The 25,121-nt window shown below is 53.7% G+C and overlaps 1 protein-coding gene across 1 annotated transcript; it reads right to left on the reverse strand.

The window, feature by feature from the left end:
- Positions 1-13: 13 nt before the first annotated feature.
- Positions 14-19,499, reverse strand: SLX4 (SLX4 structure-specific endonuclease subunit). The gene is made up of 15 exons (XM_032591670.1): positions 19,414-19,499; positions 18,831-19,201; positions 17,191-17,415; positions 14,855-15,044; positions 13,754-13,966; positions 11,595-11,803; positions 11,184-11,500; positions 10,400-10,640; positions 9,854-9,942; positions 8,812-8,958; positions 7,832-8,001; positions 4,703-6,897; positions 2,468-2,567; positions 1,600-1,920; positions 14-1,039 (listed from the first exon to the last, which is right to left on the reverse strand). The coding sequence occupies exons 1-15, from the start codon at positions 19,497-19,499 to the stop codon at positions 571-573; spliced, it is 5,343 nt and encodes a 1,780-aa protein (XP_032447561.1). The 3' UTR covers positions 14-570.
- Positions 19,500-25,121: the final 5,622 nt, after the last annotated feature.

Genomic DNA, 25,121 nt, shown 5'->3' on the forward strand with positions numbered 1-25,121 from the left:
TGGAAACTTTTTATACAGCGTTTTTGTTTTTATTGCACATCATATAAAATGGACTGCACCGTATTTAAAACAGACGAGGCATTCACACGGATGTAGAGACCCAGACCTTTCCTCTTTTCTGGCCCTCGCCCATACTCCACACCGCTCCTGAGGCTGGAGATAGCTTCCCCCACATACCCGGCAAAGCCGGGCCCGCCCGCACTGCCCAGTTTGGAGACTGCTGGTGACTATGACAGGTATCTAGGCGGGATGGGTAGGCCAGCAGAGCACCTAACATGTGGCAGTGACAGGCTTGTGGGCACCTGGTCTGCCGGTGGAGGCTGGGGTTATGGCCAAGTGTCGAGAAGGAAGGCAGGGCAAGGGCAAGCTGGCCCTGGATGTCCACCTCAGGACGAGGACACCCTGTACCCGAAAGACCTCGTCCTGGCTAGCTGGCGGCCGCCCACGGCGGGGTCACAGGGAGACAAAGGGAGACAAACCATGGGCACTGACAAGAGGAAGGGGCTGGGGCCCTGAGGACCGTGGAAACGGAGTTGGGGAAAGCCGACCACCTCGGTGCCATCGTCACTTTCACGGGGGGCTGATGTGGTCCCCAGGCCCCGAAACGCCCGTGGAGTCCTGGCTCGCCGAGGGGGGCTGCAGACGCTCACAGGCTGCGGACGGCCGCAGGTGGGGAGGGGCGGACCGGCCCGCGGCCCTGCCCCGCTTCTTCTTGCCCACGGGCTGCCGCCTCTTCCTCTGGAGCTTCTCCTTCCGGGCCGCGGAGGTGGTGAAGGTGATACAGTGGGCATCCAGGAAATCCAGCAGCTTCCCCAGGGCCATGCGGATGCCATGCTGCTTCAGCTCGGCCTGCAGCTCGGCCAACTCAAAGGGCTGATAGAGCAGGACCTTGCGGTAGAGGGCCGGCCGGGAGCGAATGTAGCGCCTCACTGCCTCCTCCGTGGCTGCCGCCTGGGCGGCCGTCTGTGATGCACTTATCTCCTCTTGACCCTCTTCATCCCCTGCAGACTCCAAGGCCACTCCAAACTCACAGGAAGAACTGCAAAGAACCAGACAAAAAACATTTTGTGTGTGATGCACTTATCTCCTCTTGACCCTCTTCATCCCCTGCAGACTCCAAGGCCACTCCAAACTCACAGGAAGAACTGCAAAGAACCAGACAAAAAACATTTTGTGACCCTCCTCTCCAGCACCCCGAGACCAGGAGTCTCTTTGAGGGAAAGAGCGTTTCTGTGTCCCCTGCAGAGCCCAACACGTGGCACGGATGACCTCCCAGGGTGGCAGGAAGCTCCAGGCCGCTGCAATCCTGCCATTCTTGCTGCGGCGGGGGCAGGATCCTACCCTCGGCCAGAATCTACTGCCGGCAGCAACAGGTGCTCCCGGGAAGGCCAGCCCCGCCCCCTCACGAGAGTATCCTGAGGGCAAGGATACGGGAGCCCCAGAGGTCTGCTCAGGAGGCTCACGGGGGACTGCCCGTAACCCCAGCTGGGTTTCCTACAGTTCAAATGCAGAAGGCAGCTGGGCTTGCTTCCGCCAACTCACGGACCCACTGGCTGGAGGACTTATGAAGCCACTCGCCCTGTCCTTCGGTCCCGTTACCTTTGTGAGTTAAAGGAGCCGTCACTGCTGTCCACGGAGGAGGCCACTGATTCCTGGGAGGCTGGGAGCTGGGCGTCACCATCAGGGCCTGGAGGCTCCTCCCTGCTCATTGGAGGGAGGCTTCCACCAGGAGGATTCTCTTGATGGGAGGAGCCCTTGGACGTCTTGCTGGCTTGGGTCTGGCTGTGAGGCGCCTCCAGGAGCACCCGTGAGGACTGGCTCTCATTCTCGGAGTCCGACTCCAGAGTCTGGTGAGTGTACTGGAATATCTCCTTCAGTTTCAGGACCATCTGGCGTTTGGGTAGAGGGCGGACGCCAAACCTGAATGGGGAAACAGGTGAACTTCAGCAAAGAGCAAACAGTTATCAACAAATCAAATTAATGGCTTTGTGTAACTGAAATCTTAAATGCCTGACTTTTGTGAGCATTCAGAGAGGTCTACTCTGCAGGCCAACTGAGCTTACATTGCAGAATATTCCAGAAGGGCCATTCCCAGGTTCTGAGCGATGGTGGTAGTGAGAACACCTTCTGTGCCCAAGGTGAGGAGCAGCATTGATTGGGATGTGATAGTTTTGATGTTCTTTTAAAAAATCAGATCTCCTTATTCAGACTGTTAAGGCAAGTGTCCCATTTCCATCCACATGGCTCATGGAGACCTGTCACCCGATGGATCACCTGACGGAGTCTCCTCTCTTAGCTTCTCCGGGAACAGTGTGCGGAGAGCCAGACGTCACACACTCTCCCACCCCCAGCGGCTCCTGCTACCAGAGCCCCACAGCAGGACCTTCATCTCCGGCCTCACTAAAGCCTGGACGCTCACAGGAGGGAGTGGACCACTCAGGAGCAAGTTTTCAAGAACAACACCAACCTATCCAGTTCTTTCTTCAGTACCGGGGTCTCCATGATGGAATACCTTGGCATTGGGGTTATGGGCACTTTCGGGGGCAAGTTCTTCCAATGAGCACCTTCTAGGTAGAACAAAAGAAACACGTATCAGCACAAGGGACCTGGATTTACCTCTTTTGAGCTCAGTAGGATCACCAAGAGAAATCCTGCCTTCGAAGGAAGCCTAGCCACCGTTGTGCATGAGAGCAGTACGTTCACCCCTTCATCGTTTGAGTCTAGAATTGTGTCTTTTCGGAAAGCATCGCACGGCACGTGATGAGGGCCACAGCCCTTGTGCGATGCCGATGCTGCGGGAACAGGGAGGAAGGCAGATTCATGGCTGCCAGGGGCTGGGGTGAAGGGGCAGCGGGAGTGGCTGCTGACGGAATGATGAAAATGTTCTGGGATTTGTGGTGATGCTTGCGGAACACTGTTAATGTACTAAAACCACCGAGGGGTATGGTTTCGTTTTTGTTTCGTAGCTACTGTCTATCACCGTGCACTGTTAGACCACTGACTGTTCCTGTGCTGTTTTATTCCCAGGACTTACTCATTCGTCCTGGGAATAAGGCCTGCACCTCCCACTCTCCCTCCCGTTTTACCCAGCCCCTCACAGTTGCAGAACATTGTTAATGTCCTAAAAACCACTGGATTATACATCTTAAAGGGTAAACTTTATGGTGTGTAAATAACAGCTCAGTAAAGCTGTTATTTTAGAAAAGAAGTCAGTATTTTAAAGACAAACGGGACAACTTAGGAATATACTTGGTTCTTATCCTTTTTATGAGCTTGGAGTCCTTTGAGACTCCAATGAAAACAGGCTGTCTCCTGAAAAAAAGCACAAAAGTCTTTGTATAATTTGAGAAAGCCTGTCACCTCGTGGAAGCCCGCCTCAAATTCAGACTGAGGTCCCCCCCGTCTGATGTTCTCACGGCACCACCTGGGAACTGGCTGGTTAGAGATGCAAATTCTTGGCCGAGCCCCAGACCTGTGGGGTGGGAGGCCTGGCCGTGTATGTGTTAAGACGTTCTCCAGGCAATTCTCAAGTCCATTCAATGCTGGGAGTGCTGGTCAACAAGGCCCAGATGGTCTCGGGTTTTAGGAGGAAATGAAACACCGGTCGCACACAGACGCTCTGTCCGCAGGCTGCTTCCATGCTACCAGCCAGTGCTTGGTGCAACCCTGCCCTTCCCGGCTCCCCCAGGATCTGCCCGGCAGGGGACAGGGTGGGCGGCAACACCTCAGGGACTGGCACGGGGGACTCTGACTGAAATGAGCTGGGAAACGGCATCCCCCCACGGGGCTGGGGGATGGTCGATGAGGAAGGACCTCCCCCACTTACCCACCTCTTGTTTTTTTCAGTGAGATGCAAATTCACGTGTAATTTTAAAGTGAACGATCCAGAGGCACTTTGGACATTCCCAGTGCGGTGCCACCCCCACCTCTATCTAGCTCCAAAGCATCTTCGTCACCCCGAAAAGGCAATTCCGTACCCAGCACGCTGCCCATTCTCTCTGCGCCCCCGCTCCCGGCAACTGCTCGTCTGCTCCTGTCTTAACAGAGGTGTCTCCTCTGGACGTGTCACGGAAATGGAATTACACAGCATGTGGTCTCCCGTGACTCCGGTCTCTCACCGAGCATCGTGTGTTCAAGGTTCATCCATGACGTACCAGGTCAGTACTTCTGTCCTTTCTGTGGCTGATAATACCCCACTGCGTGGATGGGACCGCATTGCCTTTACCCCTGCACGTCAGCTAAGGGACGCCTGGGTTATTTCCCCGCTTTGGCTGCCGTGAACACTTGGGTACGAGGATCTGTTTCGGTCCTGACTGCACTTCCACTGAGCGTGCTCACAGGAGTGGAGCTGCGGGCTCGGCGCGGCAGCTCTGTCTCACCTCGGGGGGAACCACGCTTGGCCGATTCTGAGGTGCACCTGAGGTGTTCGTGTCGGCCTTCAGAAGTGCTGGCTCAGTAGTCCCGAGCAGGGTCCAAAGACAGCAATTTTCACTCGAGCCCAGGGGAGCCATAGGACCCAGGCAAGGATACGAACTGGCTAAGGGGTACTCTGGAAGCAAGCCCGCTGTCCCTGAGCCGGAAGGTGGAAGGGAGGGCTCAGACGGCCCTGCGCTGTCTTCACCGTCCCCTCCAGCCCCTTAGTGTAAAACAGTGTAAGAGCCAACTACCCCCACCCCACCCCCCAGCCCGCCCCGCTACTCACTTGGCGTCTCTAACCCTTCTGATTTCTGAGCTTCATCAGCACTCGGCGTCTGGGCCGCAGGAAGGAGCTCTGGAGACGTCTGTTCTTTTTCATCCCAGTGGTCCCACAGAGCGGAGTTCAGAAAGCTCTGCCTGCTGCTCCCAGGCGAGCCGGCCCGAGGGGACTTCTCTGGAGCCTTTCTTTGGCCGGCAAGGCTTCCTCGGTTGGGGGTGGTGCCCGAGAGGGCCGGGGAGTGGCCGTAACCGCTGGGACTACTGGTGCTCAGGGGCCCCGTCAGCTCAAGATTCAAGCGGTCGATCGGAATCGGAGAGAGGGGCTCCATGTGCCAGTGGCAGTCGTCAACAGGGATCGGAGGGTCGTTGTCCGGCAGGGGGCTGCTGTTGGCCACCTCCCGCTCGTCTTCGCTGTCCTCCACCTCCACCACCTCACTCGCGGTGGCCTGATTCAGCAGGCTGGGCCCGAGGGGCGAGCGCTTCCGGAGCTGCCCCGTGGAATCGGCGCGGCCCCCTGAGATGGGACAGGCCGCCAGAAGAGCAAAGTGCTGGAGGCGCCCAGGGTGGGGACTGCATGGGCCCCTGCTGTCGGGGCTTCCTGCGATGATGGGGCCCAAGTGCGGTGGCGACATCTGGGGCCTGGCTATCGAACACGTATTTGCAGCTTCGGGTCTATCCCTGTTTTCTAGGGAGGCCCAGGGTTTGAACTGGGCCATGTGATCCACTAAAGCCCTGGACCTGAGGCCTGTTATTTGGGTCTGGGATGAAGAGTCACGGCTTCTGCTAGCCAGGGGGGTGGCGGGCACCAGCCATGAGGCGTCTGTGGTGCTGTCCTCCTCAGGGCCGCTCTCGGGGTCACAGAACAGCTGAGGGGTCCCTCTGCCCTCCCCTGAGCCCTGGCTCCCTGGCGGCCTCTCCTCCCCACACAGCAGTTCCGCCTCTCTTCGTGGTGGGCTTTGGAAAGAATCCTGATCTGCATCAACGTCGATGACGGAAAACAGCTCAGAAGACTTGGTGCTAACTTCTAGCACTTTCCTTTCTTCCAGGGGACCATCAAGAACTGACTTTGTTTTGGTTTGTTCCAGCTCCAGCTCTTCATCTGAGTCCAGTAAAAGGATAATCTCATCTTCTCTGTTCTTGCTGGATGGAGTATTCTGAGATCGGGAGCTCAAATGACCAGGTTTTGATTGGGTGAGGTCAATGGATGGAGATTTTTCTGGGGACACCAGAGCCCCTTTATTTCTGCATTCCAACAAGGAACCACGTTCTTTGCCTTTCTGAAGGCCTGGATCTTTAAGTAGCTTGCAGAGGCTCCTGCCCCTCCTCTGCTTGGATGGTGAGTCCTGGGAGGCCGCCCTAGAAGCTCCGCTGGGCGACTGGCCGGTGTGATGAGGGCGAGGGCAAGGGCGTGGCCGGCCAGGGCTCCTGCCTTGAAGGAGCTTCGACAGGCACGGGCGCAACGGGGGTGACTGCCGGTGGGCAGGGGTACAAGGACTCTCCGCCCCCTTTCTCGTGGCCGTGCCATTGTCTTCCTGGAGTTCACTTGTTGTCTGCGACGGTTCAGGGCATCTTCTGGGAGTCGATGAAAAGGGCTGTTCAGCGGCAGCAGCAGCCGAGCACCAAAACGCACCTTCCTTTCTCCCTGTCCGGCCGCCCCGAGAAGGGCGAGAGGAGCCGGGACGCCCCAGTGCTTCCTCTGGGGACCCTGCTGTCTCTACATCTGCACCATGGCCCTTGAGTCGCAGGGGCGTGGACGGTCCCACGCTCTTCCATTTGACTGGGGCCTCATCTCTTCTCTGGTCACACAGTTCCATCTCTTCTGCATTTTCCGGCTGTTCGTGAACCTGAACACTTAATGAGATTTGTGCAGAGAAGGGACCATCCTCCCCGAACCGGTCCGTTTCTTCCTTGACCTCTGGAGTGCTCTCCCCCCGGAGCAGCTTGCGCTGAGTGGCTGCAAATTCATAAATCTCTTCCATTTCTGCCTCATCCACTTTTTCTCTGTCTTCTTCACAGCCCTCGGATTTCAATGAAGCCTCTGCTTCTTCCTCTTCCTTTATCCACACGGACCTCAAGAGTTCTTGGAAGTTCTCCGCCCGGCTTTCACAGTCCTCGTCTTCCTTCTCCTTCCGTGGCCTGTCCTCTGAACCCATCACATCAGGCTCTTGTTCGCACAGAAGAACAAGCTCGCTAACGCCGAACCTGCAACAGGAAACGCCACGCATCACTACCCCACAGAGGCAGCGGCCGGTGCCCCGGCACAGGTGAGGGTCATGGGGAGGACAGCCGTTGACTCAGTCCTGGCCTCTTCCCTGCTCTATTCCAGACGGCGCCCATGCTCACACCCAGCAGCCCCCGTCCCACACACACCACTCAGCTCTAGAAGGAACTCAGGGACTTTAAGGAAGGGATCTTGGACTCCGCTGCGCAAACAGGAAGGTGCATCGGGCCGAGCTGGAGGACAGCAGCTGGTGGTGCGGCCCGGCTGGAGCTGCCCTGAGAGGAACCCGGAGCTCTGGACCGATGCAAACCAAAGACAGCGAACCCGTCACAGGTCAGCCGGGGCGATGGGGGCACCACCTGCCGTGTCCCTGAACACTCTGTGGTCTGACTGGCACACTCAGAACCCCAGGGGCAGGCTGGTCCTCTCCCAAGGACGCACCCGAGGGCTGACACGGCCTCGGATGGACACGGTTCCCCTCGTTTTGTGGAGCTGCACGCTGCCCCTCCCGGCTGCTGCGTGGACTAGGTGCGAGCCCGCGGGAGTTAGACTGCGCATCCTAGCTGCTTCTGTTTTCTGGGACCTGGGAAAGGACGGCCGCCGCTAGGCTTTCGTGGTGGAACGGCCAAGGAGTGCCAGGGCTTTGGGGCAGCTGAGGACCGCCCCCATCACACCCAGGGAGCTCCAAGCCACGTGACTCGGCAGAGGCCGCCCTCCACCAGCGCTGGGCTCTCTCGCGAGCGCCCGCTCTGGCCAGACTTCCAGTCAGTACATCCCAGGTGAGGTCACCACTGAGCATAGACCTGGGGTTAACACAGAGAGGGCGCAGCCCTGGCCCTCCTGCGAGCCGTCAACCTGCTACTCCTTGGCAGTTAGCGTCAGACGCTGTGAGGTAAACGGGAAGAACGATCGGACCTGCGGGCCAGAGCGCTCAGGCCGGGCACCAGCCGGGGAGGCACGCCGGGGTCCGCGGTGTAGAGATAGTGCAGGAGCGCACGGGCAGCCTCGGCGCTCACGCCACCCAGCAGCGCGCGCTGGCTCTTCACGTCGCCGTCCTCCACGGCGAAGAAGCCTTCGCTGTTCACCTGAAAACGAAGGAGAATACAGGAGGTTTACCGACCTCACGAGCCTGACTCGGGGGCCACACAGAGGGGGCCCCTCCTCCACACAGCCTTTCCCCGGCGCCGGCGTCAGCCAGTGTCGCGCCAGTCTGCCCCGCAGGCTCTGTGGTCGGGCCATAGGACTTCGCCGTTGATAAAAGCAGACCATGATGGGTGTTTAAGCACCCGGTCGTTTCCCTCTCGACAGACACATCAGAGGCACTAGAACCTTCTGGGAGAGGCCGACAGTAGCTTCCTGGATCCTGCGACACAACGTTCAAGTTAAATGCGTGTCGGTGCGGGTCAGTGCAGAAACGTTTGTCAGCAGCTCAACCTTCAAGAGGTCGAGGATGACTTTATAATTACAGACACAGAGGAAAAGGAAAAAATTCTGGGGAAAAGTGGATTTTTATTCAGTGAATCAAGAAATCTGATGTTTCCCAATCCTCAGTTCATTTCCTCATACTGCTCCCTAACCTCAAAAAGGTCTTCTCCGTGAAGTATAACTGAGAGGAAGGAGAGACGGGTGAGAGCGTGGGCAGGGAGGGGGGGTGCGGAGGGGAGTGAAGGGGGTGGGAAGACAGAGGGAGAGCCTGGACAGAGTGGAAGGGAGCATAAGAGAGCACCCAGAATGGGAGGGGTGGGGGAGAGGAGGGAGGAGGGGGCGGGGGGGGGAGGCGGAGGGTGGGTGGGAAGAGGGGAGGGGGAGGAGTGGAGAAGGAGAGAAAGGAAGGAGGGGAGGGGCAGGAGAGGAAGGGGGGGGAAGGGAGAAGGGGGGAGAGGGGACATACTCACATACTGCATGAGAAGGGGGCAGCGGGCATAAAGCACGAACTTGTGGGCGTAAAGCACCTCCCCGCTGTCTGTCTGAAGCTGGATGTCGCTCAGCTGTGGGTTATTGACCATGGCTCTGAAGTCAGCCAGCAGCAAACTGAGGGTGAGCTGGAAGGAGGGAGAGCAGACCGGTATAACAGCAAGTTCCCCAACTTTAGGGGTGCCTTGAGCTCCTGTCCACAAGGCTCGCATGCCGGGTTCCACCTGTTATTACCCTGAGGCTCTCAACAATATGGGACAGCACGCTAGCTTCTTGCTCAAGTTCTCCATTACCCGGAATCCCCTGGCCCACAATGCGGGGGACAAGCAAGTGGAGGCATGACGGCTGCAAGAGAGCTGCAGATGAGGCATTAGCCGTGGCCGAGCAGGGTGAGCAGGGTGCACGTTGGGCTAAGTGCTTCATAAACACCGTGTGCGGCCCGATGTGACAGGCCAGGATCCTGAGCCCTCACCATTCAGGTACCGGGCTGACGGGAGCTCCGAGTCCCTTCTCCGACCCCGTGCCACGGTCATCAGGTAGACCGTGGTGTGAAGGGTTTGGCTGATACCGATATACTAACAGGATGACATCCTCTCTAAGGAAAACCCAACTTCCAACCCAGCGTCACCAACAGGGAACGTGAACCATTATCCGGAGGCCAGCCTGGGACCTGATGTCAGAGGGGCACAGTAGATGCTGAACAAATGAATGAAAGTTCAGGGAACGAAGCCCCTCACAGAGCAGCGGTGATCCCTGTGGGCTCTCAGGACACAGCAGGCTCCCGGGGCTTGGCTACCATGGTACCCTAGAGTGCAGTGGCGATAGGGACAGAAGCCTCATGGCAGAACCCTAGAGGGGACAGGAGACTCCTGTGGTCTCTTGCCTGGCTTAGCTCAAAGGCCAGTGAGGGTCCAGTGCACTTGTGGAAGGGTCTGGAGACAGTGAGCTGACTCAGTGGCCAGGACCACAGGGTCGGGAGCAGGGCCAGGCTGCCCGGCCCGCAGGGAGAAGCCCGGTCCTTACCGAAGTTTGGCCGCCCCTCTCCAGCTGCTCTTCCTGGGGTGGCGGGATAAACCCAGTCAGTGGAAGGCCAGTGGGTGACAAATCCATCCCTGAGAGAATTCACAGGTTAAAAGAACATCACATCTGGCAACGTCAATCTCCAGGCATCACCTGTCAGCCGGCTGACCCCAGAGGCACCCTGGAGGTACTTGTCACCTGAGGGCTTCTTCACTGAAGTGAACCACCTACTGATAGGTTTTACACCCTCACCCAGAGGTACAGGGTGGTGAAATAGACACAAGTAGCCTGCAGGTCTCTTGCTCTGGGAAAAGGGCTGTGTTCTGGGTTAAAGTTTAAGGTGATTGTGACAGACTCACCAACACGACATTCATCTGAGAAAAAAGGAAAGCACTTACAGAGACCGCATTCTCCCCATCTTCTGGGGACAAGCCAGAGACCCCCAGGTCTGAGTGGCTATCACCACGTCACAAGGACTAGCCAGTGACGCTGTAGCCCTGGCCGGGGCGGGGGGCGGGTCTGGCCCAGGTGTCCCATCCGGTGTCTCACCTGCAACCCCTCCCGGGCTGGCTGGTCCCCCACTGCAGGGCCATGGGCTGGCATTCATCCCCTCTCCCGCCAGGTCCACAAGGTCCTGCAGGGCCTGGTGTTCCCTCTGGCTGGCGGAGGGGCCTGGGCTCCTGGGGCCGTGGCCTGCAGGGTGGGCACTGGGGACAGCAGGTGGCGTCTGCACTCCCAGCTCTGGCTGGTCAGGCAGCCCTGGGAGGAGCACGGGCTCCTGTGTAAGAGCCTGAAAGAAGTCAGAAAGCCGAGTGACCAAATGGCTACTGCAGAAGCCGCCACGCAGAGGATCCCTGAGAGTGCCAGCCACAGCCCAGAGCAACCCTGTGAAGCTTTTGTCCCTCACCATCTATCAACGGACTTCTCTGTCACAGTGAAGGCCATGCCTGCTGCATCTATGTCTACGGAAGGTTCCTGAAGGCCCTGTCCTCCTAACGTCATCTAAATGGCCTCAAGCTTAGTGACTCTAGGCACACCTGCATCAGGCTGGTTCCTGGGCCCCACCATACGTGGGTTATACCAGCCCTCCCGGGGGTGGGGTCCTGGACTGCATTTCAGTCACACTCTCCAGGGACAGGATACATGTGGGAAACTGGCCAGTTCTTCCCAGGAGAGCCATCAGTTCCTACACACAGAAACATGCTACAGTCAACACCCCTTGACTTCCTACCCTTCCTTCCTTTTCAGACTTTCTGTTGATGACCAGTGCTGCATTCCTGGAGCTGCTGGCCTCTCCCCAGAGCCCCCCGTATGCCCAGAGGGGAGGGCGCACCTTTGCGGGCCGCTGGGGCACCATGGGAGGGACCAGGCTTGCCGTGTAGAAGGCTTCCAGGGCCCAGGCTCCAGTCAGGGCGCTGCCTTCCCACAGAAAGTTCTGCTTCCCTCCAGGTGGCCGCAGACACCGCCCGGCCTTTCCCAGCTCTTCCTTTAGAATCCTGCTCGTGGGAAGCGGCGGCGTGCTGGACAGCTCCACCTCCTCGGCAAAGAGCTGGGCCACCCGATCCGCCGTCAGCCTCCCCGTGGTCTCCGGGTCCTGGACTAACAACGGGGGAGGGGAAACAGGCGCCTTCCTCTTGCGGCTCTTCTTTCCTGGAGGTAAACAGAAGCAAAGGGTCACGAGGCCCAGCCGCAGTCACCTTCGGCCAGCAGCGTGGAGAGCCTCCCCCCGCAGGGATGCGCCTACCTGCTCCCAGTCTTATCCTCTCAGAAAAGGCATTTCCCAGTCTGAGCGCCGCTGGCACAGCCTCCTGCTCCATCTCAGACCGGGACAAGGCCATGGCCACCAGCAAGTCCTCGGACGGCGCCTCAGGCTTGGTGACCCTCCGCTTCCTCTGCAGCTCCTTCTGGTTGGTGGCTCCCCTCCGCTTCAGACCTCCAGCGTGATGGCTGAAGCTTAAAAGACAGCCAAACAGGTTAGTGACGCCGGAAGTGTGAGCGCTTCCTCTTCTGAGGCGGTCCCCGCTGGACCAGAGAGGCCTGGACCCCTTCTACTCTCTGGTCAGGAGAGAAAAGGGATAAATGTGAACTCATCAGACAGAGGCGTCAATTGCTCTGGGCATTCGCTGTACTCATCCTGTTGCCTTGTGTAAGCTCAAGTGATTCTGGGCCACGTTCGCTGCGGCCCGGAGAGCAGAGGCTCTGGGACCTTCCATGTGATGCTACGCAGCTGAGTTCTTGGCAGACGTACAAAGCTGTGAATGGTACCTGCACAAGCTCCGTGTGGCCAGACCCTGCCAATGGAGCCCACATTCGACGGCTGTGAGTCAGCTTCCTGGATTCCACCAACTTCTGCCCAACCATACCTCAGATGCCCCTCAGGCAGTCCCTTGGCCACACTGGCCACGAAAGGATCCCTTCCCCTCCTGCAGGGGCCCGTGGGCGGAGCCTCTGTCCAAGGTCTGAAGGAAAGGACTCCCAGCTTAGACCACCAACATGGTCAGCCAGCTTGGAGGAGATTTACTTAAAGGACTTTCTGGCTGGAGAACGCAGACTGCCTGGTGAATCCCAACAGGCCGAGTGAGAAATAGGAGGGCAACGGTGAGAGAGAGACCGGGAGCGCAAACCCAGCTGTGGGGCTGCTCTGGAAGGTACCTCTGGCCTTTCCAGAGAAGCTCATGCTCTCCCCTGGGCCAGGGATGGCTCAAGAATCTCAGATATCACTTCGGAAGATCTACACAAGCCCTAATTTGGTTCAACTTCCTGGGAACCCCACATGATAACCACAGCCCCCCAGAGAGAAAGGGGCCATCCCAGTATCCACTACCCAGAGTTCCACACACACCAGGCTTCGCCTTAGGGCAGGTGAGTCTCAAAGCCTCAGTGAGGGTGTCCATCGGCTGTCGTTTTCTACTTTAACAACCTTCTAGAAGGACCCACACACATCTTGTGTCTCTTCTTGGAAGTATTTAAAAAGCAGATATATTTCATCTGAGTAAGTAGTCGTCATCCAGTCCTACTGAAAGACAACAATGGCTTAGATAATATCTATGCTAGGTCCTTAAAGCTTCCAATTCTGAGATGCTGCTGTTGATGTGCTACAATACAGACAGGCTCACCAGCTAAGAACTGACTTTTGCCCACCCCAGTCCCACCACTGGCCCAGCTCAGATGCCCGTAACCTGTGTGCAAGACACCGGCCAGGACAAACAGAGCCACGCCCTTGGCCTTCCCTTTGCTCTTGACAGCTGTCAAAGGAAAGAAGTCCCAAACCTGCAAAAGTCCAGGGCCGGCACTAGACTGTTCCCTGTAATGCCGGCGTCCACCGTGGCAGGGGCAAGGTGCAGGGGAGCTGAGCTGCCCGCGTACCTGTGGTTTGCACACCAAGGACTTGTTTCTAGCTACGTGCAGGCCTCTTACTGTGACACTTATGCATTTAATTCATGCACATTAACAAAAAGGCCTGTGCTTCTGTCTTGACAACTCTTTGAACGATGCTGAGTCCTTTAACGTTAATGGTGTGAGAATCGGACCGCGTGGAGGTGGAAGCTGTGCCACAGCACACGGGACACAGACACGGGACAGCGGGCTACCGAATTCCTCACTGCCCCAGAGGGCACCAGCCACAGGATGCCGAGAATGGAAAAAGCTCAGAAAGGCCCTCCAGGAAACCAGTCCAGCCAGTCCTTTGCGTAGACACACCCGTGTGGACCATCTCAAAGCCTTCGAGGATACAGAATCTGTCTCCTCTCCATGCTAGTGGGCACTGTGCCTGATTTCCTTCTCAAATGTTTCGTTTCCAGAATCTAGGGAGGGGTCTAGGGTTCCGTTGTTCTCTAACACTACAAAAGGCTTTAAAAAGAAAAAAAGCGTTTCTGTGGTGTTCCTCCTTTTCATGTGACTCACCTTGATGCCAGTGTGCCACAGGCCCCCTCCGGCGGAACCGTCTGCAGCCGCACGGCCTGGAGCAGGAGCTGGGGGCCCACGTCCATGTTCACCGCGCACTGTTTCAGGTGACTGATTCTGCTCTTCAGGGTGAGAAACGGCCTCCCACAAATCGGGCATTCGGGGATCCGTGGTGTGGTGGGTGCCAGTGCCTTTTCAGCCTCATCCAAGCACCTGGAGGAAGACGGTGAACACAGAACGCTCTCCCTGATAACGTGGATTGTAGCAGACCTGCGTCCACGTCAGCACGGACATGCTGCGGGCCACAGCCAGCTCCCCCACGCGGCCTTCGCTCAGCCTCCGAACCCCTACATTTAGGGATCTGTTAGCAAAGCCGGCTGAAGAAGGCAAGGACAGGTTATACGGAGGCAATCCCGCTCCTAAGTATATACCCCAAAGAACTGAAAGCAAACATTCAAGCTAATACCCGAAACACACGCTCACAGCAGCTCTATTCGCAATATTCAAAAGGTAGAAACACATTCACCCGCCAGCGGAAGAATGGATAAATGAGACACGGTCTATGCAAACAATGGGGCATTCTTCAACCGTAAAAAGGAACAGAATTCTGATCCGTGCTACAACCTGAATGAACCACAAAAACAGTATGTTGAGTGAAGGAAGCCAGACACAAAAGGCCCCATCTTGTGTGATTCCACTTACGTCCGGAACAGACAAATCCACAGAGACAGAAAGTGCATGAGCGGCTGCCAGGGGCTTGGGGTGGGCGTTGGTGGGAGTGGGGAGGGAGAGTGAGTGCTAATGGGTACAGGGTTTCTTTTTGGAGGAGTAAAAATCCTCTAAAATTGACTGTGGTAACGGTTGTACAACTCTGGACATAATAAATAAAAGCCACTGAACAGTTCGGTTTAAAAGGATCAACTGTATATACGGGAAAGGCATCTCGATAAAGCTATGTAAAAAAACAGCAAGGACAGGTTGATGCCAACACTGAGGTGCTATGGTCACGGTCAGGTGTCTCCGGATTCCCACCACAGATTCCGCTGGACCTGTCACACCCACGGGAGAGGTGACCACAGAGAGGCGACAGGCCATTCCTACCGGTTCACATGCTGCTCCCTCCGTGTCATGTTCATGGCTGAGAGGTTCTTTTGACAGATCTGGCAGAAGAACAACCCTGTCTCCTCCAGGTTCTCATCAGGTAACGATGCTTGTTCCTGCCCAAACTCCTGCTGCAGGGCCAAGGCCACCGCCGCGTCACTCTCTGTGGCAGGGAGCCAGGGCCCCGACCCTGTGAAGAGGCACGAAGACCCGTGAGGACGAGCTCACCTGCATACCCCTGCACCGCCTGCCAGGCCTCACGGAGCACCCACAGTGGATGGAGTGTGGAGAAAGCAGACCCGGCCCCGCCCTGTCCGGTGAGTGTGGATGTAAGCAGGGCCCCTGGAACAGGAACTCCCCCAAGTGTGCAGAAGAACCCTGGGAAGCCTGTTAAAGCGCAGGTCTGCATCCCACAGGTCTAGGGGAGGCCTGAGATTCCGCATTTCTGACGGGTCAGGGCCACCGTCTGAGCAGCAGCGTCCTGGAGAACGCGCCTTCCGTTTTCCCCATTTCTGCGAAAGTCCGCCTCGGGCGTTCCAGGCTTGCAAGGCTCCTATTCCAATAAATCTAGGTTTTCTCTTCAAAGTGCAGCCTTTCCTACTGCTAGGACCTTTTGTTTCCCATCCTAGAAAAAACAGGTCAAAGTGAAATAAATGCCTTTCTGTCTTCAAAGGTGAGTCTCCTTCTCAGCATCACACCAAAGGACGGACTGACTGGTTCTGGTCTGGAGATGGCGCCCTCAGTGGCTGGGCCACGGCTGCGGCCCTCTGTCACATCTGAATTTGTTGGAGCAGACCGTTGGCACTCACAGGGAGGTGCTCGGAGAACTTCACAAATCCTCAGTCCTTGAATATTCCTACAGTCTATCCCTCTTTCCACTAAAGCCAGAAACACATCACCCTTCATTTTGGTGCCCTATTTTTTTTTTTTTTAAACAAAGAAATGGTTTCTGTCTCCTGAATACTGAGCATGACTGGCTTTGCTGTGAAGATCGATGGAAACACCGAGTCCCATGGAGGGCGGGTGCCGAGCTCGTGTTCTAGCTGAGCAACTCCTGTGCACCCTGTTGGTGCTGTGGGGACTGATGACGAAGCAGCTGCCACATCGCTGCCTGCGTGGACCTCAGAGGTAGCCTGAGAATCCTTAGTGCTCCCAAGGGGAAATCTGCATGTCAGTACCAAGAGACTCCATATTTATTAGCTGTAGGACCATCTATGCAGTCTCTTCCTATTTTTTTTTTCCCTCGTGTGTGTCTTTTCACCAGGGAGGAGGGCTCCTGTTGTTTCCAGGATAAAGAATGGGACTGCCTCCTGGGGCACACCACCTGTAACGTTGTTGCCAAGCTATTTTAACCCTGAGCCACTCAGACCTCTAGTCTACTCACGTGTGATGCAACACAGGGCTTACAGGAAGTGGTTAAATGACACCGTGAGCAAATAAGTCTAGAAAAGTGGGAAATTTTAAAACACAGTTGTCCTACACTAATGAAAAAATCGTGAAAAAGACAAGGGGGCTATTCTAGAGTCTAGACTTTAAGACACTACTAAACTGTCGCAGATGCAGTTTGTGGACATCTAGTTCTGACGGATCCTTATTCAGAAAAAAAAGAAACCAGCTATAAAACTGTCCCTGGGACAAGTGGGGACATTTTAATATGAAGCGGACACCAGGCAGAATTATGGAATTAGGTGTGGCAGCAACACTTTGATCACGTAGGAGATCGAGGGGTGAAACATCATGATGTCTGGAACTTCCTTTCTAATGGTATAGAAGAAACATGTACACTTAGAGACATACAAATAGATGGCAAGATGTTCATTGTTAAATACAGGTTGAGGATATGGAGGTTCATTGTAATATATATTTACTTTTGTGCGTGGGAAAAATTTTGTAATAAAAAGCCAAAATAGGGACATCTGGGTGGCTTAGTCAGTAGAGCATCGGACTCTTGATTTTGGCTCAGGTCATGATCCCAGGGTCATGGGATCGAGCCCAGCATCAAGCTCTGTGCTGAGCATATAGCCTGTTTAAGATTCTCTCTCCCTCTCTCTCTGACCCTCTCCCCACTCACACTCTCTGTCTCTAAAAAATAACAAATAAAAATAAATAAAAAGAGGGAGAGGTATCCTGTCAAAGAAGGTAGGTGAGAAATGACCCAAGGGACCCTTCATTCTCTGGCTAGCAACAATGAACGGCCAAGGTACAATCCCGGGCAGAGAGCCCGCCCCCACCAGAAACTCCTGGAATGTCAGCTCCTTCCTGCCCTGCCCTTCCCCCGCCCCCCACCCCGAGTTAAAACTTATCCCTGAGGGGAAGATGTAAAACTCCCATCATACCGTCCCCTGCCGTCATCTCCTCTCGAGGGCCCTTCGGGAGGTTTTCTTCAACTGCAGACTCCAGGGAGCACCGTTCGGAAGCATGCTGCAGGCGCTCAGGATCTGCTCTCTTGAACTGCTGCATTCGCTGCAGGACGAGCTCGGCCGTCCGGGGTTTGGAGGGACTGGGCCGCATCGCAGTCAGATGGGAAGGAGGGGGCTGGGAGTCGCTGTCCCGAGCGTCCTCTGGCAAGGAGGAAAACATTCACAGGCATGTGTTCTAGCTGGAGAAACAAAGCCTTCCACCAGATCCAGGTTAGACCCAAGTCTCAAGGGGCCCTCTACCAACTGGTTGAGTTTAACCCTCAAGTGTGAATAGGAGTGATTACTGGTGTCCTCCCCGTTGGGGGGAATATAAATAGACCTGTCACAAATATCTTTGGTGGGAGGGGGAACAGGGAGTGACTGCTAATGAGCACAGGGTTTATTTCTGGGCTGATGGAAATGTTCAAAAACTGCGGAGTTGTAATGACTACACAGCTCTGTGAGTACGCTAAAACCACTGGACCGTACGCTTGAAGAGTGTGCATTTTATAGAATGTGAATTCTTTCTCTAAAGCTGTTATTAAAGAAATATTAAAGACAAACATTTTGATCTTCCTAGGTCATAAGTTCGGTAACCTGGCGTCCACAGATGGCCTCTGGTGGGGATCCACGAAGCCCTGCAGTTTTATGCCAGTTTCACAGGTGTGCACGGGGGTGCGGTTTTCTGGGGGAGTCATGCGTGGCTTTCGCTAGACTCCCAAAGGGTGCATGAGGGACCAACGACGTTTCGGTAACATCACTGATGCCTTACAACGGTCTCTGCCAGCTAAGTGTTTACCACCACTCCATTGAGAGATCATGCTGACCACACTAGGTAAAAAATATCACTTAAGATCAGGAAGTAAAGGTGAGAAATATTTAGAAACAGAACCCAGGAGCCCAAATATCTTATGCAAGGCTGGTTCTCAGCTCTGCTTGAAGAAGGCATGCTACATACACAATATGGTTCAGTACACCAAGGGCAGCAGGGTAAGAAACCTGCTTCAAACAGACAAAGGAAAAGAAAAGAACAAAGGTGCTGGAGGAGAAAAGAAGGACCTGAAGATTCGCTTGGGGTTTAAACCCATCTGGCAGCTTCCTACTGCCTTCTGAGCAGCCTAAACAAACTGGCTGGCCCCACTGCAACTTACCCACTCTGGAATAAATTCAAGAAAATGAGAAGCAGCATTATTTTCATGTTCATGTAACTTGTGTCAACTACATAATGTAAAGATTAATAGGAAACTCTGAAAGAGCAGAGGGCCACAAATATAATCATGTAGAAAGTTCACGAAGGGGTTATATTTGACCACTGTTTAAAACAGGAGTCAGCAAACTATGGTCCTCAGGCTGGCTGCCTGTTTTCGTTAATGACGTTTTGTTGGAACACAGCCCATTCATTTGCTTACACACTGCCTAGGGAGTTGAGAAGTTGCAACAGAGACCATGGCTGCAGAGCCAAAGTAATTTACTACCCGGCCCTCTGCAGGAAGTTTTCTGACTCCTGGTGTAAAACAGTACAGTCATCTCTGGTTTCCTCTCTGGAAACGTACTGCCCGTGGCTCTGGCCCAGTTACCTGTCTGGGTGTTCTGCACATTCTCCTGGAGCACAGCAGAGGCAGGCGCACCTCCCCCTCCATTCTCAGGGGGAGCTGGTTTGCTCTCCTGCCACTTGGGTGCCCCTTGCCTTTTAGTCCTCGGGGCCTGGCTGCCAGACCGAGTTTTCTTCTCCCTGGGGCCTTGAAGGGTTTTGCTCTTGGTAGCAGTTGGTTTGGTCCTTTTCGGTTTACTTGTCTCAGTGCTGTTTGAGGCCTTTTGTGTCTTCCTTTCCCCCGACACTTCCTTGGTGCCATTCTTTTTCACCCTTTGGAGAAAGGTGGCGCAGAGCTCCTTAAAATCATCGTCCGACTCATCCATCATCTGACCAACTTTAAGGCTCTCAAGTATTCTTCAGAGATTTGAGGTCTATCTGGGGACCCAAGAACAAGCCTAGCAGGGCCTCCTTCAGACTTGTAGCTCCATCACGGCTGCTCTCTACTTCTCACCAGGACAGCTGGAGAGTTTGCACAATTGAGCAAAAAGTCGTGCTTTCCCCCGCATAAGAATTTAAATGCCTTTCTTCACACAGAGTCTGCGTTAAGCAGCACATTTAAAGTTCACATCTGAGAGCTTTTGCTGTCCAACAGATGCCTCCAAGGTAGGATACATATGAACTTCATGCTCAGGCAATTCTCCAAGATCTCCATAGTGATAAAGCACATTGGTTCATTCAATGTCACATCTGTGGAAAACCAAAAGCATCTAAATGTAATTAGACAGACATTGCATTTTATGCCCTTCCTTCCAGGAAGGTACAAGAGGATGGAGAGTATGGACAAAGTCCTCAGAGTAACAGTACCTGTGTCAAATACTCAAGTACAGCCTGGTGAACACAAACTCATGGTCTTACAGGATATCACAGCACAACACAGGGGGAGGGATCTAGAAACCCATCAAAGAAAGACCATGAGCATCTTGAAAGAGTGTTGTTTTTACTGAAATCTGGGGAATGAATGAATCCCATGAAGGGCAGTTACCGCAGAAACAAGATGATCGTCAAATGCAGAAAAACTATCCCTCAGGCCCTATCAACAGACAACTGAATGTGCAGGGGAAGGACAAGAGGAATGAAGAAAATGTGAGCTTCAACACTCAGGAAGAAACAAAAGACAAGAGTACAGGAGGCTCATTCATCACTGATATGAGCAATATTTCCAAGTCAAAAGAAGGCCACTTTTTTTCCACCCTCTCTCACCCAAGCAAGAGCTCCCCAAACTTAACTCGAACGGCGACCACTGCAAAGGCTGAGCCTTATGGGTGTGATTATTTACACTGGCACAGGTTAGTGGGATTCAGAAGTGAAAACCGAATGACCCAGTAACAAAGTTTATTTCAAATACCATATTGCAACCTCCACTGTCCGAGTAATCCAATTAATCACCTATTTTTCTGGAGGTGAGCAGACATGGACACCTGTAACCTATTTTGCATGGCTGGCCCATTCTCATCTTCTGTGTCACCTCTTTAAAGAAGCTTCCCCTCATCCTTTATCCAAGCGGAACCTCTCCACTGCCATCATTTTCTGTCACCACACACTGTTTTCACAATCGCATTTATCACAAGTTACCACCGTTTGTAACAGGTAACATTTATTGAATGCTTACTGTATGCCAGGCGCAGGTCTAACTGCTTTACGAGTCTAGCTCGTGTCATCCTTACAACAATCCTGTTGGGTAGACTGTATTGTCATCCCTTTACAGCAAGAGTCAGGCACAAGAATAAGGAACTGGCTTAAGTTCACACAGCCTTTGAAGTGGCAGGGCTGGGATCAAATCCAAGCAGCGTGGTTCCAGGGCATCAACTCCTACATTTTCATTCATTTACTCAGTATCTGTCCCCTACTCAGCTCAAATTTCAAGAGGGCACAGCCTCATCTATTTTATTTCGTATTCGCTTGGCCTGGTGAAGTACCTGAATTGTAAAAAAAAAAAAAAAAAAAAAAAGCTCGACAATTATTTGCTGAATTAAGTGCAAAGAGTTTGGTATCATGGGAGCGAAGAGAACGTGGTGGGAGAGAAGGCTGCAGGGAGAAGCCCCTGAGCTGCGCCTGTCGGACGCGGGGAGCTAGAGCAAATCCCACCCTCCACACCCCGCTGAGTCTCCACATTGCCTTGGATACTAGCCCTAAGACGGCCCACCTCCTATACGTGCTCACTCAGTACTTGCTGAAGGAAGCGGCAAGTTTCCAGAGGGTCGGGACTTGGGTCTACTCCGCTTTGTACCCGCCGCTGCAGGAATGAATGGGCAGTGCGGGGCGGACCCTCCCGCTGCTCCGACCCGGTGACACCAGGGAAGCGGGCGGGGGACCCGGCCTGGGGAAGGGCTGTCAAGGGCTCGGGCTGCTGTTAAGCCAGACGGCGAATTCCGATCGTCGGACTGACGCCCGGGCCGCGACCCCGGGGTATCCGATCAGCCCACCCGTCCTCCCTTCAGGCTGCCCCAGGCCCTCCAACCAAGTGCGGCTCCTGCCCCTACACCGCGGGCGAGAAAGACTCTTCTCTCCCACCGAGAACGGCAAGGGCCCAAGGTGGCTGGACCTTCTCTCCCAACTGCAGACTCCCGGCCCTAGAGCCCGACTCCTCCTACCTCCGGCGCCGCCGAGGCACCTTCTCAACGGAGAATCTCGCGCCTACGCATGCGCCAAACGGCGCCCCCGGCGGAGGACTGCGTCTGCGCAGGCGCGGAAAGGCCCGGGACGCTCTCTTCCCGTCGTCCTCCGCGGCCCGGGCGCGCAGCTGCGATAGTTTCCGGACGCCGCGAGGCGGGGTGCTGCTGAGGGTGGCTCTCGAGGCTCGCGTGGTCGCTTGCGTGCGTGGCACCTCGCAAAGGTTCTTAAGTGTTGAGGAAGAGTCAGGGTGAGTTTAGGGCACTACCACGGTTGACACAGGAAATGTCTTCGGATTCAGCGTCGCAGGGCGCGCCGGCCCGCTGGGGCGGGAGAGCCCCCTGCCCGAAGTAGCGAGCGGGCTGAGGCCGGGAGGTGGTGGTCGCGTGAGGGAGCGCCGCTCACCCCTCTGGCCTGGTTGGTACCAGAGATCGGGGGCCGGAAAATGTGCAGCCTGAGGGCTTCCCGCGTGCTGAAGTTGGAGGAGCGTATGTTTCGGGGTAGTGCTTGGAGCTCCATCCCGGCCTGGGTCCTCGGGAGACGTCCTCATGCACGTGAGGAAGGATGTGGAGAGGCAAGACTGGAGGCAGTGAGACCAATTAGGAGAATGTTGTAATGTAGATGAGAAATGAGGGCGCCCGCATTGGGAGTTGGAGTGGAAAGAATGGAGAAATACTCAGAAGTTTGACTCGTTAAGATTTGTAGGTTTCTAGCCTGAGCGTCTGAGTGGAATGTGGTTCCGTTTACCGAGGTTATGAACACGGGGGAAGGAGTAGCTTTGAAGGGAAGAGAATATTTAGTTGGGGTTTAGAGATATAACGTACATACCGTAAAAATCACCCTTTTACTTACTTTTTTGGAAGTTTATTTGAGAGAGCGCGAGCGAGGGGGGAGGGGCAGACAGAGGAGAGAGAATCCCAAACAGGCTGCGCTCTGTCTGGGGAGCCCCACACCGGGCTGTATCTCAGAAACCGTGAGATTATGACCTGAGCTAAAATCAAGAGTCAGACGCTTAACTGAGCCATCTGGTTGTCCCCAAAATTCACCCTTTTAAATTGTACAATTCAGTGGTTTTTCACATACTCACAAGGTTGTGCCACTCACCGCTAATTCCAGAACGTTTTTTGTTTTTTTTTATCTTTTTTTTTTTTTTAATTTTTTTTTTCAACGTTTATTTATTTTTGGGACAGAGAGAGAGCATGAACGGGGGAGGGTCAGAGAGAGAGGGAGACACAGAATCAGAAGCAGGCTCCAGGCTCTGAGCCATCAGCCCAGAGCCTGACGCGGGACTCGAACTCACGGACCGCGAGATCGTGACTTGGCTGAAGTCGGACACTTAACCGACTGCGCCACCCAGGCGCCCCTCCAGAACGTTTTTTTAACCCCAGATAGAAATCTCTCTACCGATTAGCGGTTAGTCCCCATTCTCTCTTTCCCCAGCCCCACCAATCAGCCCCTTGACCCCGGGAAACCGCTGTTGGTGTGGATTTGCCTATTCTTCTCATTTTCTGTGAATGGTATTGTGCAGTATGTGGCATTTTCTGTCTGGCTTTTACTTAACATATGTTTTTAAGGTCCATCCATGTCATAGCATGAATTGATTCTTCATTTCTTTTAGTGGCTGAATAATATTCCCTTGTATGGATAGTCCACATTTTGTGTATCCATTTATCAGTTAATGAACTTTTTGGCTGTTTCCACTTTTCAGCTGTTACGAATAATGCTGTGAACACTGTTGTACATGTTTTGTGTTTTTAGTTCTCTTGGGTATATACCTAAGATTATGATTGTTGGGCCATACTGCGTTTAGTTCTGAGTGTTGAGTTTCAAATGCTAAAAGGACTCCCAAGAGCTTTTTCTGTATGGTTTTTGGAAACCTCAGTTACTTTGTAATATGGTTTCCAGTTGGATCAGACCGGTAAACACCAAAGAGGAGTGGCAGCAAAGAGTCATGGTTAGGGTGGAATGTCTTATTTGTACTGGAGGGATTTTAATTTGTAGAGGTGACTGGGTGACAACACAGAGAGGCCAATGCCATTGGAAGAATGTATTACCTTTCCAGAGAGAAGACAGTATGCTATGCTACATGGTGCCACAGCGAAGGTTTTGGTCAGGAGGCAGAGCAGGAGACAGAGGAGAGCTTAGATCAGAGCCTTTATTCCTTGAGAAAGGCAAGGCAGGGCAGAGTAAACAGTGTAGGAGTGGCTGGTGTGAATAATCCTGGTGGGCTTTGGGCTATAGGGGTGGCCTCTAGTTGCCTGGTACCTGGCCCTCGCATGATTTAGGGCAGGGGACATGCTGGCCACGTCTGTGAGCATTAAAGGAGTTGATTGCTCTGCATGTGAGAGGCAGCTCCGAAGTAATTTGATTATCATCTTTAGAAATTAGATAGCCCTGGGAAGGGCAGTGTCTCCCTACCAGCAAGGTTTTTAAGATGTCACAACATCGTAAAATACAGACAATTTAAAAAAACGTGATTAATTCACATCGCTGGAATGGTATGAAGGACAGTTGTAAACATGGTGCTTATTTTTCTCTAGTTAGACTGCAGGTGCAGGGCCTGAGTTGAGTTTAGGACGTAAATCTCTTAGAGGCCCCTGGGGAGGAAAACCCACCCCTGCCCTCCCAAAAATCTGGCCATATTTTCTTTTAAGCAAAATTGCTTAGTGTAGTTGAGAGAAAGAAGTGTTCTTTAAATCTTAGATTCTCAACTGAATTACCTGTGGAATATGTTAACCTGGAAGTGCTTGGATACCACCCTTCAATCTGCTGAATGAATGTTGGGCAGGATTTCCGACCTATAGCTTTTGAAAGTGTCACAGGTGGTTTTGATGATCTCTAGATTAGAGATTGGTGGTCACTGTATTTAATTGCTACTTAATTCACCTACAGAGCAAATCCTGCGGGCTAAATATAGAAGAGATGCCAAAAGATGGGTGAGGGGTTATTGGGATTTCGAGTTAGGTATAATTTCTCGTTGCAAGGAACAAAGTTCTGTTCCACCTTTTTCCTTGGCTTAAGATAAACCATGGGAGCTCCCTTGACCAGGACCCTAATGTGATTTCTCTCCAGCAGAAGCTCTGAGGTTCACACTGTTCTACTGGAATTAAGCAGGAGTTGCCCAAGTGACTAAGCTGAGGGACAGTGTCCAGAGACAGTGTTATTACATCCATGCTATTTCATTGGGAATACTACATGTTAATTGCCGGGATTGTGGCAGAACTGCACTACCAACACACTCAAGCCAGGGACCTGAAGGAATATTTAACATATTAAAAGGTTAGGGTTGTCCTTATGTATGATAAACCCTACAGAGTTTATCAGAAAGAGAAAATGGATGCAGAACTGTGGAAAATTTTAAACGCGGTGTAAGAAGTGTTATTCCAAGTAGACTCTGTTTTCAAAGCCTTTAGGAGTAGATCATTTTTGGGTCCAGGGGAAATAGGCAAAAGTTGAATATGCTGATTATCACTTCCTTACTCACCTGGAATATTTCCTTTTTGGAAACTTTGGGCATCTTCCGCTGAGTTAATGTTTGAAACAGTTCTGTGGAAGAAGTGAAGGGTCCTTGTCCCAGGTCTGTGGTTTGGTTATAAATCACAAAACCAAAACCTACCCAGCTCCCTGTCATTTATTTTGGCAGGAGTTGGGGAGAGAGCAGATT

This window comes from Lynx canadensis, chromosome E3, assembly GCF_007474595.2.
Source record: "Lynx canadensis isolate LIC74 chromosome E3, mLynCan4.pri.v2, whole genome shotgun sequence".
NCBI classification, from domain to species: Eukaryota; Metazoa; Chordata; class Mammalia; order Carnivora; family Felidae; genus Lynx; species Lynx canadensis.

Excerpts from the sequence above, each read along its gene's own strand:
- SLX4 (XM_032591670.1), bottom strand. The coding sequence starts at position 19,499 with ATGGAGATCTTGGAGAATTGCCTGAGCATGAAGTTCATATGTATCCTA. Across the intron at positions 6,898-7,831 it reads CTGAGCGCTCTGGCCCGCAG|GTTCGGCGTTAGCGAGCTTG; the intron begins GTCCGATCGTTC and ends TTCCTGTTGCAG. Across the intron at positions 2,568-4,702 it reads AGAAGGGTTAGAGACGCCAA|AAGGTGCTCATTGGAAGAAC; the intron begins GTGAGTAGCGGG and ends TGTTCTACCTAG.